The following is a 19,673-nucleotide window of genomic DNA, read 5'->3' as shown; positions in this document are numbered from 1 at the left end:
TAGTCTTTTAGCTTTTGTTTGTTGGAGAAATTCTTTATTTTTCCATCTATTTTAAATGATACTCTTGCTGGATAGAGCATTCTAGGTTGCAGATTTTTTCCTTTCAGTGCTTTAAGTATACCACTCCCTCCTGGCCTGTAGTGTTTCCTGTAGAGAAATCAGCTGATAGCCTTATGGGGGTTCCCTTATAATTAACGCTTTGCTTTTCTCTTGCTACCTTTAGAATCCTCTTTTTATCTTTAACTTTTGCCATTTTTATTATAATATGTCTTGGTGTGGGCCTGTTTGGGTTCAACTTATTTGGGGCCCTCTGTTCTTCCTGTATCTTTTTTTTTTTGTCTTTTTGCTTTTCCTAGGGCTGCTCCTTCGGCATATGGAGGTTCCCAGGCTAGGGGTGTTATCGGAGCTGTAGCCACCAGCCTACGCCAGAGCCACAGCAATGCGGGATCCGAGCCGCATCTGCGACTTACACCACAGCTCACGGCAACGCTGGATCCTTAACCCACTGAGCAAGCCAGGGACCGAACCCGAAACCTCATGGTTCCTAGTCGGATTCGTTAACCACTGCGCCACGATGGGAACTCCCTCTTCCTGTATCTTGATAATCAGTATCCTTTAGATTTGGAAAGTTTTCAGCCATAATTTCTTCAAATATGTTTTCAATCCCCTTTTCTTTTTCTTTTCCTTCTGGAATTCCTATTATGTGTAGATTGGCCTGCTTTATATTATCCCATAGGTCTCTTATATTGCTTTCATGTTTTTTATTTGGTTTTCTGTCTGCTGTCCTGTTCGGGTGATTTCCATTATTCTATCTTCCACATCACTGTTTTGTTCCTCTGCATTACTCATTCTGGTCTTTATTGCCTTTAGGTCAGTTTGTATCTCTGCAAATGAATTTTCTAGTTTTTCTTGGCTCTTCCTTATATTTTCTAGTTCCTTTCTGAGGGAATCTGCATTACTGTTCATATCCTCGCTTAATTCCTTCAGTATTTTCACTATCTCACTTTTGAACTCAAAGTCTGTCAGACTGCAGAGGTCTGTTTTACTGTTTGCTGCTTCAGGTGACTTCTCCTGTTCTTTTAACTGGGAATGGTTTCTGAGCTTCTTCATCTTGCTTGTGTTTTTCTTTTTCTGTGAATTTGGGGAAGCCAAAGTAGTAGTCTTGTAAGCCTATTTCTATGCAAGAATACCCCTTTGTATTTTTTGGGGGGTATTATGTTTATACTATTTATATTTATATTTAGTGTGGGAGTTTGAATCTTTGCTGTCTCTTTCTTTGGTGTGAGCAGTCAGTTATCCCCAGGATGCTCAGTGTGTTTTCAGGGAGAAGGAGGCAATGGGTAGGGCCAGCATTCAATGCCTGGTCGTTGGGATCTCAATAGCAGCCAGGGCCTGCAGGGAGGTGGCACAGGTTACTCCTATTTGCAGGGCCCTGGGAAACGGTAATGAGCTCTAGAAAGATCTGTAAGGTGACCACAAAATTTGGCTGTAGTTGCAGCAGGGTCCATGAGTTCCCAGGGGGGTGAGAGCAACAACAGCTTGTGTTGGATTGCAGTGCCCTCTCTGAGGTGATTGGAACCATAGGTGGTGCCTGTTCAGAGGCCTCTAGTGGGAGTGGGCCGTGACTGTCTCTAGCTTCAGTGATAACTGTGGTGGTTTGCCTCCGCCACCTGTAGACCATGCATTTGTGAACCGTCTTACTTAGCCTACATAGGAGGTGCTGCGCAGGCTGTTCCTAGGTGCAGGATCCTGGGAAGTGACAGAGATCCGGCATATGGGTACTGCCCTGAACATTCAGCAGTGGCAGCAACAGGCCCAGTGTGTTCCCAAGGGTGCAAGAGCACCAATAGTTAATTCGGTCACAATGCCTTCTTCTGTGATGCCCTTTAGGTGAATGGGGCTGCAAGTGGTGCCTGTTCACTAACCCCTAGTGGTGTCGGGCCACTGCCACCTCTGGAGCCAGAGATAACTGTGGTGGTTTGCCCCCGCCACCTGTAAATCGTGGAAGAAGCACCTGGTCCTGCTTAGCCCCCACAGGATGTGCTGAACAAGGCACTCTTAGTTGCAGGTTAGTAGGAAGGGATAGTCATAAAGCATCTGGGCACTTCCCTGAATGTTTGGCAGTGGCAACTGCAGTGCAGGTATGCTCCCCGAGGAGCAAGAGCAACATCAGGTGGTGTTCCATTGTAGTGTCCTTCTCTGTGATGCCCTCTAAAGTGGTTGGGGCTGCAAGTGACTTTTGTTTAGATATCCCCAGCTGTTGTGGGCCATGCCCACCTCTGGAGTCAGGGATAATTGCGGGATAATTGCGGGAGTCAGGGATAATTCCTGCCACCTACAGGTCTGGTCCGACGTGGGCTAGCAAGTGGCTTCCCACTGCTGGAAACACCAGGTCTATGGTGGGCCTGCAAGTGACTTTTGACCATGAGGGGCTGCGCCTGAGATGCACTGTCCACGGTGGTGCAGCGCGCGGCTTCCTGAGGGTGGGGCGGCCCTAGCGCAGCGGCCACCTGGGGGCTTCTGGCCTCGGGCATGGGGGGTTGCCACGCTGGGGGTGCTCCACCTTCTGTGAGCCCTCAGGCAAGCACTCACGCTGGGGTGCAATGGTGCCTTAACTACTCTGTGGGTCTGGACCTTCTCCCGGGTTCCCTCTGCCATGGCTTTCTACTCTCCAGCTCTTTATGTACCACTTCCCCTGCCCCAGAGTACCGCTCCCTAGCCCCTTAGGCTATCTCCTCACCACGGACCTCAGCCCGCTCCCATGGACTGACCACCAGAGCCTAAGTCTTAGCACCCAGCCCCCACCTGAGCATCACAGGCTGTGGTGTCTGTGCCAGTGGTTCAGATGATCTGTCCTCTCACTCTGCTTTTCAGTTCTCAGACCTGCTGCTGTACTTTCCTCGGCATCTTGGAGATCCCTCTGACTCAGCTGATCTTTCTGTCGGTTAGGTGGCTTTCCAGGGTGTGGGTTCCCTTTCTCCTTCACAGCTCCCTCTCGGGAATGCTAGTCCCATCCTGATTCCTTTTCTCTCTCTCTCTCTTTTTTCTTTTGTTCTACCCAGTTATGTCAAGAGTTTCTTGTCCTTTTTGGTGGTTTAGGTTCTTCTGCCAGCATTCAGTTGATGTCCTGTGCGAATCATTTTACATGTAGATGTGTTTTCTTTTTTTTCTTTTTCTTTCTTTCTTTCTTTCTTTCTTTCTTTTTTTTTTTTTTTGTCTTTTTAGAGCCACACCCATTGCATGTGGAAGTTCACAGGCTAGGGGTCCAATCAGAGTTGTAGCTGCCGGCCTACCCCACAGCCCCAGCAATGATAGATCTTAGCCACATCTGCGACTTACACCACAGCTCATGGCAACGCCAGATCCTTAACCCACTGAGTGAGGCCAGGGATTGAACCTACAACCTCATGGTTCCTAGTCGGATTCGTTTCTGATGCGCCACAACAGGAACTCCTAGATGTGTTTTTTTGATGTGTTTGTGGGAGAGGGTGAGCGAGTCCTCTTACTCCTCTGCCATCTTGCCTCCTCTGTTCTGAACTGTTAACGTACATTCAGCAGTGGTACCCTGTATAGAACAGATTCCACCTCATTCTGCCAGTAGGAAATCTAATACCAGTTATCTATCATCATTTTTGCTAGTGAATCTTGCTAGCACATATTGTTGCATCAGACTCAGAGTGTGGTACAGTGTCTGTATGCGGTTTGTTAGGGGGACCGATAGTTGCTGCATGGCTTTTTTTGTTTGCTTGTTTTTTTTTTAGGGCTGCACTCATGGCATATGGGGGTTCCAGGCTAGGGGTCGAATCAGAGCTGTAGCTGGTGGCCTACGCCACAGCCACAGCAACTCAGGATCTGAGCCATGTCTGCAGTCTACACCACAGCTCATGGCAGTGCTGGATCCTTAACCCACTGAGTAAGGCCAGGGATGGAACCTGCGTCCTCATGGGTGCTAGTGAGATTTGTTAACCACTGAGCCACAACAGGAACTCCCTGCATGGCTTTTTAATATTTGATCTTTTGGGGCTAGGGTAGCAGCACCTGTTCCTTTACCTGCCAGTCTGATGGTGACGGCCAATACCAAAAGGATAGGGATAAGAATAGACATTTTGGCATAGGAGCGTGATATCTCTAGCAGACATTGCCATGGCAGGAGTATTAAAGTTAACAGTGTTGTGATAATAGGGTCATCTCCATGGACAGCTTGCAGACTGGGAAGTCAAGTACACCTCCTCTTGGAGGAGGAGTGCACAACAGACTATGAATGAGGTACTATTTATCATTAAGAGGCAATGAGTGTATAGGGTGAGGTCTAGTCTTTGTGTTTGAGCATAGCTGGTAGCCCTCAAAAAGTACTGCCATGGGAGTTTGGTTACCTCGATGCCTACTCCCTGGGTGCCATATGTAGGGTCTAGATTAGGGGTTTGGTCCAGCCTAAATGAGGTTCGAGGTATTTTGGAGGGAATTAGCACAAGTGGCTGCTCACTAGGGAGAGAATGACATGGGGCTGTAGGTCTTGCCCTCAGTGCTGACAGACTCAACATCTTTTTATTTGCAAGGTCTGGGCTGCTACCTTGCAGGTTTGTGTGAATATATTTGTCATGTAGGATCTGGAGTTGTGTTGGGCAGGGTTGTGGCATGTAACAGGAAGGGAGTTAGAGATAAGATGTAGAGCAGTGTGGAGGTGGCTTTTTGGGTATGGAAGAGGTGCTGGCAATTGTAGCGGTGCTGGGAATAATGAGAAGTGTGGCCGGTCCTGGGATTTTATGTGAGGCAAGAGCGCATCTTTTCTGCTGTAATGTGTTACAAGGTATTCTTTCCAGATGGCATCCTCAAAGGACCCCTGTAATAGAATGCCATCCATATAATGCCAGAGGTGGCAGTGGGTTAGATTTGAGTTAATTTATATCTTGTCAGCATAAGTTTTGTGCTATGGCAGGACTATTTAGATAATCCTTGGACAGTTAAGTAAAGGATACTGGGTGCCCTTTAAAGTAAATACAAGTTGAGATTGTGAGTCTTTAGTTATCAGGACTGAATGAAACATATTGGCTAAGTCTAGTACAGCAAAGAAGGGGTCCTGAGCCTTTTGGATATCATAAACATCAATATAATTTTGGGGATGGGTGCCTTATGGCGGGAACCTGTGCATTTAAGTTTTAGTCATCAGTTGTTCATCTCCATTCATTGGTGTCTTGTTTTAACATCAGCCAGATCAGGCTATTAAAGGGTGAGATAGTGGGTCTAATGACACCAGTGTCAAACATATGTCTAATAATGCACCAAAGGCTCTCTATACATTATATCAGCTGATTTTGTGGTAAATTTACTGTTTTCACTGAAGGAGGCAATTGAACAGCTTCCCATTTGGCAGCTCCTGAAAGAATTACCAGGAATTTGGATTTGTTCTACCAGGTATGTCTCTAGGTGAGAGCATCCATACCAATAATAGGAAAAGAGAGAGCCAGGAAGGGCGCCACCATTGGCAACTGTTTTAGAAATATGGTGCCAAAAGGCACATCCAGCTTAATTTGTAATCCATTTACAGTTTTACCTGTTATGTCTTATAGGCTGTTTTACGTCACCTTGGGGAATTTAGGAGGTTTTCTTGGAATTACCCTGACTTGGGCTTCTTTGTGTAATAGATCCAGGAATGTCTGATTATGTTGCCTTTGTCCCAGTTGACCATCAGGGTTATAAATGGGTATCTGAGGAGGTGAGACAAGCCCCAAGGAGCTGCCAAGTCCCTAGGGTAATTCTGTGGGGAGCTGCCAGGCCCACAGGTCAGGGAAGTTGTTTGAGGTAGAGGGAGTCTCAGGACTCTCAAGTCTGCTGGACTGTTAAGATTGGACTCTGTAATGAGGTAATCACTTGTTAAAGAGAGGAGCTCGCTCCAGGGCTGTCCAAATAGAACATTTCTGGGGACCCCCAGTCAGTAAAGCTGCCAGTGCAAGGCCTCTGCTGTTTAGAATCATCCCAGCATTTCTTCCTGATGGTTTGGCACGAGAGCTCCAGGGCCAGGAGTTAGGAAGCGTGTATACAGGGCCCGGCACCTGAAGCCTGGCCTTGGAGTTGTGGGCTACCTTGGTACTGTAAAACCTGGGTGTCTGAGTGAGAATCTCCTTCATGGCAGGCTACTGTGTCTTCTCCTTTCAAGTTTTTACCTCAGAGTTATACACACTGAGCCTCCAACCAATGGATTCAATCTTTCTACCCCAGCACTGGTTCCCACAGAAGTTTCTTTTCATGAGTTTCTAGTATGGCTTAATTTTTTTTTTTAGGGTCACACCCACGGCATATGAAAGTTCCCAGGCTATGGGTCAAATCATAGCTGTAGCTGCCGGCCACAGCCATAGCCACAGCAACACGGGATCCAAGCTGCATCTATGACTTACACCACACCTCACGACAATGTGGGATCCCTAACCTACTGAGCAAGGCCAGGGATCAAACCTGTGTCCTCAGGAATACTAGTCAGGTTCATTACCACTGAGCTACTATGGGAACTCCTGCTATGATTAATTTATGATTCTCTGTATTCACCTTTCTGTCTCTCCAGTTTCGGGGGTGGTGGTTTGCCCTGTGACCTCACTTCTCTTATGGATATAAGTTGCTGATTTTTCAGTTTGTTCAGCTTTTTACTTGTTGTTAGGACAGAGTGGCACTTCTAAGCTCTTTATATTCCAGACTGGAAACCAAAAGTCTGTTGCTATGTTCTTAAACTTTTTATTTTGGGATAATTGCAGATTCAAGTGCAATTATGAGAAATAGTACCAAGGATCCCATGTACCCTTTACTCAATTTCTCTCAATGATAACTTCTTGCAAAACTATAGTACAATATCACAGAATATTGACATTGATACAGGCAAGATAGAGAACATTCCGTCAACACAAGGATCTTCTCCTCCATGTTTTCCTTTTATAGCATACCAACTTCCTCTTGTCCCCACCTTCTTCTTAACCCTAGGAAACCACTAATCATTTTCCATATCTATAATTTTATCATTTAAAAAATGTTATATAAATGGAATCATGTAGTATGTAACCTTTTGGGATTAACATTTCTCATTCAGCATTTCCCTGGAGATTTATCCAGGTTGTTCCTTGGATCGGTAGTTCATTTCTCCTTATTGTTGAGTGGTATTCATGGCGTGACTGTACCACAGTCTGTTTTTACTATTTACCTTTTGAAGGTCATCTGGCTTGTTTCCAGTTTATGGCTGTTATGAGTAAAGCTGCTATAATCATTCATGTACTGAGTTTTGTGTGAACACAAATTTTTGTTTCTCTGGGAGAAATACTCAGAAGAGCAATTGCTAGGTCATTGTAGTTGCATGTTTAGTTTTTTGAAGAAATGACAAAATTGTTTTTCAGAGTAGCCATATCATCCCACATAGGTACATTCCCACCAACAGTAAATGAATGAGCCAGTTTCTCCACATCCTTGTGAGCATTTGATGTTGTCACTGTTTTTATTTTAGCCATTTGGATAGTTGTATTGTGACATTTCATTGTATTTTCAATTTCCATTTCTATAATAGCTAAGGATGTTGGCCATCTTTTCATGTGCTTATTTGCCATCTGTATATCCTCTTCAATGAAACACCTCCTGATGTCTTTCACCCATTTCCTAATTGGATTATTTAATTTCTTTCCTTCCTCCTTTCCTTCCTTCCTCCCTTCTTTTCTTTCTCTCTTTCTTCCTGTTTTTCTTTCTTTCTTACTATTTTTGCTATGAGCTTTTTGTTCTCAATTGGATAATTTTATTTTTTTAACAGCTTCATTAAGGTATCATTCACAAAACATACAATTTACCCACTTAAAATGTGCATTTCAGAGTCCCCTGGGGGTGCAGCAGGTTAAGAATCCATGCTGTCACTGCCGTGTTATGGGTTCAATCCCTGGCCTGTGAAATTCAGCATGCTGCGGGCATGGCCAAAAAACCAAAATGAACCGAAAAAAAAGTGTACATTTCAGTGGATTTTAGCGAAACCATCACCACAGTTGATTTTAGAACTTTTCCATCATTCCACATTCCCTCTTCCTCACTTTCTACCCCCAGTCCGAAGCATCTACTATATACCTTCTATCTCTATTGATTCCCTGTTCTGGTCTTTCATATGAATGAGATCATATATTACACAACGTTCTGACTGGCTTCTTTTACTTAGCATAATGTTTTCAAGGCTTATTCATGTTGCAGCTTGTATGAGTACTTCATTCCTTAATATGGCTGAATAATATTTCATTGTGTGGATATGCCACATTTTATTTATACATTTGTCAGTTGATGGACATTTGAGTTGTTTCCACTTTTCACTATTATGAGTAATGCTAATGTGACATTCATATGTGAATTTTTGCTTGGACATATGTTTTTGTTTCTCTTGAGCATATACCTAAGAGTGGATTTACTGATTCTATGCTTAAGCTTGTGAGTAACTGCCAAATTGTTTTCCAAAATGGCCTTACTATTTTACATTCTCATATACTTAGGAGGGTTCTGATTTTTTCTACACACTCATTAACGTTTGTTATTGTCTATCATTTTTATTTTAACTATCCTAGTTTGTCTAAAGTGGTATGTCATTGTGGTTTTCATTTGCATTTTCGTAATGACTAATGGTGTTGAGTCTCTTTTTCTTTGTATATTGGCCATTTATATATCTTATTGGAGTAATCTATTTAAAGGCTACCAAAGGCTTGAAGAAGTTGACATTCAAGTTTTGGGGCCAGTTTTGTTGTTGTTGTTGTTATTGAGTTGTAGGAGTTTTTTATATGTTCTAGACACAATCCCTTATCACATAAGTAATCTATAAATATTTTTCTCATTATTTTGGTTGTCTTTTCACTCTTGAGGATGTTCCTCGAAGTACAGAAGTTTTAGGTTTTGATGATGTGAAATTTGTCTATATTTTCTTTTGTTGCTTGAGTTTTTAGTGTCATATATGAAAAAAATTCTTCTTACCCTAAGGTTATGAGTTTGTCCTGTGTTTTCTTAAGTTTTATAGTTTTAGCTCTTACATTTAGGTGTTTGACCCATTTTGAATTAAATTTTGTATATAACATGAGGTAGAGGCCCAACTTCGTTCTTTTGCTTGTGGATATCCAGTTGTCCCAGGACCACATTGAAGAGACTCTTCTTCTATTGCATTGTCTTCATACTCTTGTTAAAAATCAATTGGCAGTAAATGTGAGGATTTATTTTGGACTCTCAGTTCTATTCTGTTAATCTGTATATCAATTCCTATGTCAATATCATGTATCTATATGTCTTGATCACTATAGCTTTATAGTAAGTTTGAAATCAGGAAATGTGAATTCTCCAAATTTGTTTTTCTTTTTCAAATTGTTTGGGCTATTCAAGCTCCCTTGCATTTCCATATAAATTTAGGATCAGCTCGTCAATTTCTTGAAGAAACAAATTGGAATTTTGATAAGGATTATTTTGAATTTGTAGATCAATTTGGGGACAGTTGCCATTTTAACAATATTGTCTTCTGATCCATGAACATTGGATGCCTTTCCACTTATTTAGGTCTTCCTTAATTTCTTTTCAGTAGTATTTCTTAGTTTTCAGAGTATATGTTTTGCATTTCTTTTGTTAAGTTATTCCTAAGAGTATGAGACTATGTATACAAGCTATTCTGAGCTTGCAGTTATACCCTCAGACTTTGCTAGTTGTAACTCAGATCTGTGATATTCTCTAAAGAGGTCAGTTCAGAGGTTGGATAGACAGCAAGATATAATACCGTGAAAGATGGAAGCCAACTGAAAACAATATGTAATAAAGTCTAGTTTAGAGCCTTAACTGCACATTCAAATCACCTGGTAAACTTAGAGTCTACCCATTAGTTAGTAATCTCTGGGGATGAGACTTAGCCCTTAGTAAAAAACTATTCTCATGATTCCAAAGTGTAGCTAAGATTGAGATTTGCTGTTGTAGAGTATCAGGTAACTCATCTTCTAGTCAGAGACAGTGCTATAATAGTAGTAGTGCCTTATTTTTTTAGAATAATACTTAATCTACCTAAGTTAAAATAAGTGAAAATAAAGTATGATTGAAAATTATTTGGAAACTTCTTTGAGAAACACTTCGAGAGAGTGTTTGAATGATTACTATTTGAACTGTTTTAAAATGTGTTACAAAACATTTCAAACAGATAGAAAGAATAGTACAATGAATCCCCATGTGTCCATTACCTAGCTTCAGGAACCATCAACCAGTGACCATTCTGGTTTCATTTATTCCTCCCATGCATTCCCAACTCTGGCCTCTGAATATTTTGAAGTAAGCCCTAGAAATAATATTTCATTTATAAATGTTTCAGTATGTAATTCTAAAAGATTGGAATTGTAGCTCTAAAAGTTGGTTTTAAAACTTGCCTCTGTATCATCACACCTAAAAGTTTTAACAGCATGAGGTAATTTTTATGTTATGTAGGAAGATATGATAAGAGAACAGAAGATATATCATCAATATTTGGCACAGCGGCATGAGGAAGAAAAAGCTCAGGAGAAAGAATTGGACAGAATATTAGAGAAAGAGAAGGAAAAGAAGTTTGCTGAGAAGGACAAGGAGCTGAGACTTCAAAAGGAGGCAAGAAAACAACTTGTGAATGAGGTCATGTGTACAAGAAAACTTCAAGTTCAAGAAAAGTGTAAGGAAATTAATTATAATTATATTTGGGCCTTAGTTCAATTTAAGTAGTAATCAAAATATGTATTAAATAGCTATTATATGTGAGATACTCTGAGGAATGTAAAAAGGATTAAGGCAAGATCCCTGCTTTGTGGACCTTACCTAATTGTATATACTGAATATCTTCCTGTAGGTGTCTCCATACTTACATACCTGCATACATTTGCTTGGGTAGTTTTTTCATTCTTGAAAGATCCTGGACATCCTTCAAGGCCAGCTTAAATATCTCATTCCTTGAGAGGCCCACTGTGTTCCCCTATTCATGATGAATCTTTCCATGGTTCTCATTGCGTGGTCACCTCTCTGTCTTAGCACACCATTTTATTCCCTCAGCATCAGAGAATGCTTGGTCACAAAAGGAAATATTTGTTGACAGGATTTCCACCATTCCATGTCTAACCTAGTGAGCCAGAAAGGCAATAGTTGAACAGATTTACTAGTAGGGTACCATTGGACTTTAGACTAGTTGCCTTTGCAAGAGAAAGCTCATCTAGGTTCATTGACTAATTTTTCACTCTAGGAATTATAATGATAGTTGAAAATTACTAAGCCGGTATTAGATGGAGTTTTAAGAAATGAGAAGAAAGATTCTATGCTAAAAAGATTTCTGTATTCACTCATGATAAATGTTTTAGAATATATTTAGAAAACATGGAAAATTTAAGTATTTGGCACCATTTATAATAAGGAAATAAGATCAACTATAATTCCACTAACCCAAGAATAGCTACTGTTCTCAATTTTGTGTATTTTCTTCCAGTATTTTTACCATGTATGTCATTTCCCCTCACAAATTAGGGTCTTGTTGTATATGTTGTTTTACAGCCTGTATTTCCCACTTATCATAAACATTTTTCCAGGTCATTTTTCTTCAGTTATAAGATTTATAATGCTGCCTAGAAATCCATTATAAAAATGCACCATAATTTATTTTACCTAAATACAACTAATGGACCTTCAGCTTGTTTTGAATCTTTTTGCTGCTGTTTTAGCATTGCAGGTTACTACTTCTGTAAGTAGGTGGTTTTTTTTTCTTTTTTTTTTTTTTTGACTCATCTATGATTAAGGTAAATTCATGTAAATGGATTTGGAGACCAAAGATATGTACATTTCAGATGTATATTGCCCAGTTATATTTATTCTTTTGTGAACTCTGTTTTGTCTTTTTTCCCCCACTGTGATGCTTAAATTTTCCTTATTTAATTTATAAGAGCCTTATATACCATTTCCAATATTTATTTTGTAATGTATTATCTCCCTTATTAATATAAATGGCAATAGAACTGTTTGTCCTCAAGAAGAGAAAGGTGAGACATGTTCTAACAATGATAATCTAGTATGAAAAAGACTGATCATAGATTTCAGTAGAAAATGATTAACATAAAATCTCTGCAGGTCTCAGCACATATGAACTTAAACATATCCTTTCCTCAACAGAGATGACTATTTCTACCTTAGTGAATTAAGATCGAGCCCAGTGATTCTAAGCTCTGCCTTTCTAAAGATAACATGGCATCGATGCCCAGAAAGATGTTAGCAAGTCTTTTCTGAGAAAAATTGTTTAGCAAAAATTACTTTTGTCTTTCTCAGTGCAACGAAAAGCAAAAGAACAGGAGGAACGTGCTATGGAACAGGAACGCATAAATGAAGGTCTTAAAGAGCTTAACCGTGAAGAGCAGGAGAATTTTGCAAGGTGTGATTTTATTTTCTTGATTATTACTAACTGCCTAAAAAAAAGATTTTTAGCATTGAGGACAATGAGTGATAATTCATATATTACCGATGTTAGATTACATCAGTATTACATTTGTGCTAAAAGCTCAAGTCAGTTTATAAAATTTCATATATAAAAAAAGCACTAACATTGTAAATCAACTATAATTTTATTTTATTTATTGTTTTTCTTTTTAGGATCGTACCTGTGGCATATGGAAGTTCCCAGGCTAGGGGTCTAACTGGAGCTACAGCTGGGGGCCTACACCACAGCCATGGCAACACGGGATCCGAGCCGTGTCTGCAACCTACAGCACAGCTCATGGCAACGCCAGATCCTTAACCCACTGAGCGAGGCCAGGGATTGAACCTGCAACCTCATGGTTTCTAGTCAGGTTCGCCACAGTGGGAACTCCTCCCCAACTATAGTTTAAAAAAATTTAAACTAATTTTTTTGTCTTTTTTTTTTGTTGTTGTTGTTGCTATTTCTTGGGCCGCTCCCGCGGCATATGGAGGTTTCCAGGCTAGGGGTTGAATCGGAGCTGTAGCCACCCGCCTACGCCAGAGCCACAGCAACGCAGGATCCGAGCCACGTCTGCAACCTACACCACAGCTCACGGCAATGCCGGATCATTAACCCACTGAGCAAGGCCAGGGACTGAACCCACAACCTCATGGTTCCTAGTCGGATTCATCAACCACTGCGCCACGACGGGAACTCCTAAACTAAATTTTTTAAAAAAGCACTAGTGTTCCTGCAGTGGCTCAACAGGGTTGGTGCCAGGATGCAGTTTAGATCCCCTGCCCAGCACAGTGGGTTAAAGGATCTGGTATTGCTGCTGTGGCATAGTTTGCAGCTGTAGCTTGAGTTCCCTGGCTGTTCATCAGGTTAAGGTACTGGCATTGTCACTGCTGTGATTTGGGTTCAATCCCTGACCCTAGAACTTCTGCATGCCAAGGGTACAGAAAAAAAAAAAAAAAAGCATCCACTGTCTTGGTAAAATTAAATTGTATTACCCTTGTGTACTTTCTGATTATACATGTTAGATATTAACTTAAGTCATCTTAAAAAGTAAGATAAATTAGAAACATTTTTTATGAAATAGGTAAGGTATGAACCCTAAATCATAATAACCAGATATTTTCGCCCATGAAGAAAACCTGAAATACAATATGAACTAATTAGTTAGGTTAGCAGAGAAGCTTATGGGATGTAATTCCATTGCAAATTGTCCCCAGAAAGATTTTTCTAGCCTCCCTGGGTTGGAAAACAGAAGTGCCCTGGGTGCTTTGAAATATACTACTTCCCTCTCCTCCCAAGTGTCTCTCTGATCTCCACAGTCAGGCTCAGGTGGAGGAAACAGGCAGACTCCTCCTTTCAGCCTTTCTTGGATCATAGCATTGCCTTCCCTCCACTGAGCATAACACCCAATTCAGGTGACCAGTCTGGTAGAGAAAGAGGACCTGACGACTCTAATTGCTGGTCACCCTCCCTGTTCCTGGGTCTGTATACATATGGTGCATAGAAATATATTCTTTTCTTTCTATAAAGTGTATGGTTTATATACCTGAGCCTATTGTCAGTTCGGGGGACACTGAAAACAGCATCTGTCCTACCGTATTGACTTTCTGCTACTGCTTCTGCTCTAGAGTCATTCCTTCTCATTTTTGAAGTCTGTTGTTGGAAATGTTAGGGGAACTCAGTGAATAGCAACTCTCTTCCTTGCCCAACTTTTGAATCAACCGAGAGATTAAAAAAAAAAAATATATGGGCAGAGTTATTGTAGTTAGCTATTGATGTATAACAAAGTTTGTGGTTTAAAGTGAGTTGTGGGAGTTACTGTCATGGCTCAGTGGGTTACAAACCCTACTAGTATCCTTGAGGAGGCAGGTTCGATCCCTGGCCCTGCTCAGTGGGTTAAGGATCTGGCGTTGCTGTGAGCTGTGGTGTAGGTCGTAGATGTAGCTGGGATCCCATGCTGCTGTGGCTATGGCCGTGGCCAGCAGCTGCAGCTCTGATTTGACCCTTAGCCTGGGAACTTCCATATGCCGCAGGTGTAGCCCTAAAAAAACAAAAAACAAAAAACAACAGGTGAGTTACAGTAATTTCTCATGATTCTGTGATTGACGAGGCTCAGCTGGATGGTTTTTGCTTGGGGTCTTTCATGTGGTTCAAGCCAGATGCGGACTGGGGCTACCTTTATCTGAAGGCTCAAATGGAATGACACCTAGGGTGCCTATTCTTAGCTGGTAGAGTTTGCTGACTGTGATTGGGGATCTCACCTGGTGTTATCAACTGGAAACACCTACATGTGGCCTTCCATGTGGCTTGGGCTTGAGTTCCAACAGCAAGCATTCCAAGAGACAGGAAGGGAAGTCTGACAGGCCAGTTAAGGACTACACCTGGGAGTGGTATAGCATCACTTCTGTCACATTCTGTTGGTCATAAAAGCAACCACAAGCCCCATCTAGATTCAATGGGATGTAGAAATAATCTCTACCTCGTGATAGGAGAGTAGCATTTCATGGAGAGGGGATATCATCTTTGGAAAATAGAATCTGTCACAGAGGCATATGCATGTTGTAATCTTTATTTCTGATAAAATCTGATATTAATAATGTGGCATATAGATTGTAAAATGGTAAAACTGCTATGGAAATCAGTATGAAGTTTCCTTAAAAAATTAAAAATGGAACTACCATATGATCCAATAATTCTACTTCTGGGGTATATATCCCAAAAAATTGAAAGCAGGACCTCAAAAAGATATACTTATATACTCATATTCATAGCACCACTACTCATGATAGCCAAGAGGTGGAAATAATCCAAATGTCCATTAACAGATGAATGGATAAACAAAATATGTATGTACGTACAGTGAAATACTATTCAGCCTTAGAAAGGTGGGAAATCCTGTCAGATGCTACAGCATGGATGAGCCATGAGAACGTTCTAAGTGAAATAAGCCAGTCACAAAAAGATAAATACTGTATGGTTTCACTTAAGGTACCTAGAATAGTCAACAAAGACAACAAGTAGAATGGTGATTATAAAGGGCTTGGGGTGGGGACAAAAAGGAGTTGTTCAATAGGTATAGAGTTTCAGGTTTGCAAGGTGAAAAGCCTTGGAGATCTGTTTCACAACAATGTGAATTTACTTAACACTGAACTGTACATTTAAAATGATTAAGATGGTAAATTTTACATTGTGTTTTTTACCGCAATGAAAAAAATCACTATAAATTTTAAATTATGGCTTATATATTTTAAATGTAACATATATATGGAGGAAATCATCTAGTTAATTCTGAACAGAGTGAGGCAAACTTACCCATCTAGTCACCAACACTGCCAAACCACCATCGGCCTCCCCTGAAGGGACATGCCTCTTTGATAGAGAGCGGAGAGGAAATAGGCAGCCCAGCCTGTTCCCAGTTTTGCTAATATATAGGTCACTTTTTCCTTGGAGGGGAATGAGAGTAGAATGGGGAAGTGACTGACATTCCCTCCCTAAAATCAATATTTGTTCTAAGATTGTCTTAATTATTTGTGTAATAAACACATCATTGAATTTTTCATCTATTTCTTCCCCATTCTCCCTGATTTTAGTAGGAATTTTAATTTGACTTCACAACTTATATTTTAATTGCAATGTCCTACATAAATCCATATCCTTGCTTTCATATTTTATAACTTTTTCTTTTTCTTTTTTTTTGTTTTTTGTTTTTGTTTTTGTTTTTTAGGGCCGTACCTGTGGCATAGGGAGGTTCCCAGGCTAGGGGTCAAATTAGAGCTACAGCTGCCAGCCTGCGCCACAGCCACAGCAGTACAGGATCCACGCTGTATCTGCGACCTACACCACAGCCCATGGCAACACCGGATCGTTAGCCCACTGAGCAAGGCCAGGGGTTGAACCTGCAACCTCATGGTTCCTAGTCAGATTTGTTTCCACTGCTCCAAGATAGGAACTCCCATAATTTTATAACTTTGACATTTCTAATATTTTAGGCGCTCCAGTTTAGCCCAGGAATACAGGAAGCAACTTCAGATGCAAATATGCTCTCGGCAGCAGGCCCGGGAAGCAGAGAAAGAAGAGGAACGCCGAGAGTTTGAAGCGGGAATAGCAGCAGAAAAGAATTTCCAGGACAAAATTGAGGAGATCCTGTCCACCCATCAAGTGCTACCCCGAAACATTCACCCCATGCGGAGGGCATGCCCTAGTAAGCTTCCACCGTAGTTTCATAAATATCAATCTATATTTTTTCCAGTCTTTTATTATTTTACACTACTCATATGTCTCTTTTAACTCATGGGTAAACTGTTCTTTTATTCTCTGAGTTTACGTAATTATATGCATAATTATTACATAAATTAGACTTTGCTCTTTTTTTTTTAGATTTTATAGATTGACAAATCTGAATGATCTACTTCAGATCACATTGTTATTTTACTGACTTAGCTCCATGCCTCCCTTTCTTGTTCATTTATTAATAGCTTCTCTTTCTTCCATCCACCTGTCCATATGCCCATTTCCTATTGCCTCCCTTCTCTTCTCTCTCATAGACCTGATTCACAATATTATCAGGACATCTTTCAGGCAGAACTGGGACTATTCAGCCAACTTTCATTAACCTACTTATTCAATCATTAAACAAATATTTACTGAGTGCCTGTCATGTGCCAGCACTATTTGGGATCCTGAAACTTCATCAAATTTCCCTGGCTCTTATGGAGATTATATCCTAGTGGAAGAAATCAGGTGATAAGTGTTAAGTGCTATAGGCAGGAAATGGTAGGAGTGCTATTTTATTTATATGTATGGTCAGAGGAGCTGATATTTGAATGAACTAGCCATGTGGTTATCTGGGGGAAAAATATCCCAGGGAGAGGAAGGAGCCAGTGCAAGGGCCCTGGGGCAGAAGTCAGCTTAGTGCATATGAGGCATAGCCATTGTGCTAGAGTAGAGTGAGTGAGGAAAGAGTCGTAGAAGATTCATCAGAAAAGTGGTCGGGGACAAATGGTGTAAGGCCTTGGAACTGTAATAAAAGCCAGCTTTTACTTAGCAATAGGAAGCTATTACAGGGCTTTGAGCAGAGGAGCAAAATGGTGTTATGTTAGAGGGTTGCTGGCTCCCACGAAGAGAGACAGAAATAGGGATTCAGTTAAGAAGTGGTCACAATAACCCACTCAAGTGAGGGGTGTTGGTAGTGTGATAGCCAGCCTCCAAGATGGCCCCTAATGATTCTCTCCTTCTGTGTTTATGTCCTTGGGACCCCCTTCCACCCCGAATCTTGAGAACTATGTAAAATATGTGCATTTACTCATTTAAAAAAAAAAGGTAAAAAGAAATCAACATGCTCATTTTTGCTTCTTTGTGTCCCCTCCTAGGCTTTGTTTATATGGATACTCATTTTTACATTACGAACACACTGCTCACCTATCATATTTACAAACGGCTTCATAATAGTCTACTGAGTTAGTGTACTATAATTTATTAAACATTAGACCTTGAATTTGTTTCAAAATTGTCACTATTATAAATTATTCTGTAACAACAATAATCATTTGAATTATTTCCTTAGAATCAAGTAGTTCCCTGGAGTGGGATTTCTGGGTCAAAGGGAATGAACATTTAGGTACTTTCAAGCACCACATTTGCAAAAACAGTTTTTAAGAGTTTGTAGACTTTTTTCGGGAAGTATTTTCAAGGCCACTTGGTATTCTCCCTGAAGATTTAAAATATATTTAAGCAAATTGTCTGCTAGAATGTCTGGGAGGTTCTTATCTTCTTTTTTTCTTTTTTTTTTTCTTTAAACTTTCTACCCATTCATTCACTCTTGGCCCCAAACAAAACAAAACAAATACTATCCTTTAAGTTTTGTTGAAAATCAACTGACCATTATGTAAATGTTTATTTCCAGACACACTACCCTGTTCCATTAATTCGTTTATCCTTACAATAACACAACACTGTAGTGACTATTCTGTAGCCTTTTAAGTCTTGAAATTGGTGATGTAAGACATCCAACATTGTTCTCTCTCTCTCTTTTTTCCCCAAATCATTTTGTCTATTCTAGGACCTTTAAATTCTCATGTAATTATTAGGATCGACTTTTAAATTTATACAAAAATTCCTACTAGGATTTTGATAGAGATTGCATTGAATCTATAGATGAATTTGAGGAGAGCTGCCATCTTAGCAATAATGAGCTTTCCAATTCATGAAGGCCTCCCCATTCACTTAGGTGATTTTTTTTTTTTGCTTTTTTTTTTTTTAAAGAGCCACACCTGTAACATATGGAAATTCTCAGACTACAGCCACAGCCACAGCCACACCAGATCCTTAACCCCCTGAGTGAGGCCAGGGATCGAATCATGGATACTAGTTGGGTTTGTTAAAGCTGAGCTACAGCAGAAATACTCATCTTAACTTTAGCAGTGTTTTATAGTTTTCATTCTGCAGGACTTTTGCTTCTTTTGTTAAACTTATTTCTAAGTATGTCTTTTTGAGGCCATTGTGAATGGAATTGTTTTCTTAATTTCATTTTTGGACTATTTGTTGTTAATGTGTAACAGTATAATTGACTTTAGTATATTGAGCGTGTATCTTGTATCCTGTGACCTTGCTAAACTCAGTTCTAGAAAGTTTTTGTTGCTGTTGTTTTTTAGATTCTTTAGAATTTTTTACATTCAGGATTGTGTCACTTGCAAATAAAGACAGTTTTATTTATTTATTTCCAATCTGGATATTTATTTTTTCTTTTTCTTGCCTTATTGCAATGTCAGTTGACTAGAGATAGAAAGAATAGACATTCTTAACTAGTTCCCAGTTTTAAGAGAAAACATTGATTTCTGACCAGTAAGTAGGACATTGTCTGTAGGGTTTTCCATAGATGCCCTTTAGTAGGGTGGGAATGTTTCTTTTTCTTCCTGTTATTGAGAGTTTGTATATAAAAAGGTGTTGGATTTTATCAAATTGCTTTTTCTGTGCCTATTGACTTGAACATGTAATTTTTGTTCTTTGTTCTATTATTATGGTATATTATATTAATTTATTTTCAGATACTAAAGTAACCTTGCATATCTGGGATGAATGCTACTAAGTCATGGTTTAATTTTGTATAAGTTGCTGTATTTCATGTGCTAATTTTTTTTTTTTTTTTTACTATATTCATCTTGATCTGTTGTGTATCTTAGATCTAGGTCTATTGTGATGCCTTCCCTGGGTCTGGTATCAGGATATCCTTGGCCACATG

At 40.1% G+C, this 19,673-nt stretch overlaps 1 protein-coding gene across 1 annotated transcript in view; it reads left to right on the top strand.

Annotated features, from left to right (window-relative positions):
* The window catches only part of CFAP53 (cilia and flagella associated protein 53), a 54,502-nt gene extending 35,351 nt beyond the window's left edge, over nucleotides 1-19,151 (top strand). Inside the window, exons 6-8 of the mRNA XM_047765012.1 lie at nucleotides 10,444-10,660; nucleotides 12,292-12,394; nucleotides 16,426-19,151. Of these exons, the coding sequence (XP_047620968.1) occupies nucleotides 10,444-10,660; nucleotides 12,292-12,394; nucleotides 16,426-16,654 (549 nt within the window). The 3' untranslated portion in view covers nucleotides 16,655-19,151. The remainder of the gene's footprint in view (nucleotides 1-10,443; nucleotides 10,661-12,291; nucleotides 12,395-16,425) is intronic.
* Nucleotides 19,152-19,673: the final 522 nt, after the last annotated feature.

The sequence above is a fragment of the Phacochoerus africanus genome, chromosome 2 (genome assembly GCF_016906955.1).
Source record: "Phacochoerus africanus isolate WHEZ1 chromosome 2, ROS_Pafr_v1, whole genome shotgun sequence".
NCBI classification, from domain to species: Eukaryota; Metazoa; Chordata; class Mammalia; order Artiodactyla; family Suidae; genus Phacochoerus; species Phacochoerus africanus.
This window is presented reverse-complemented; position numbering and strand designations above follow the sequence as displayed.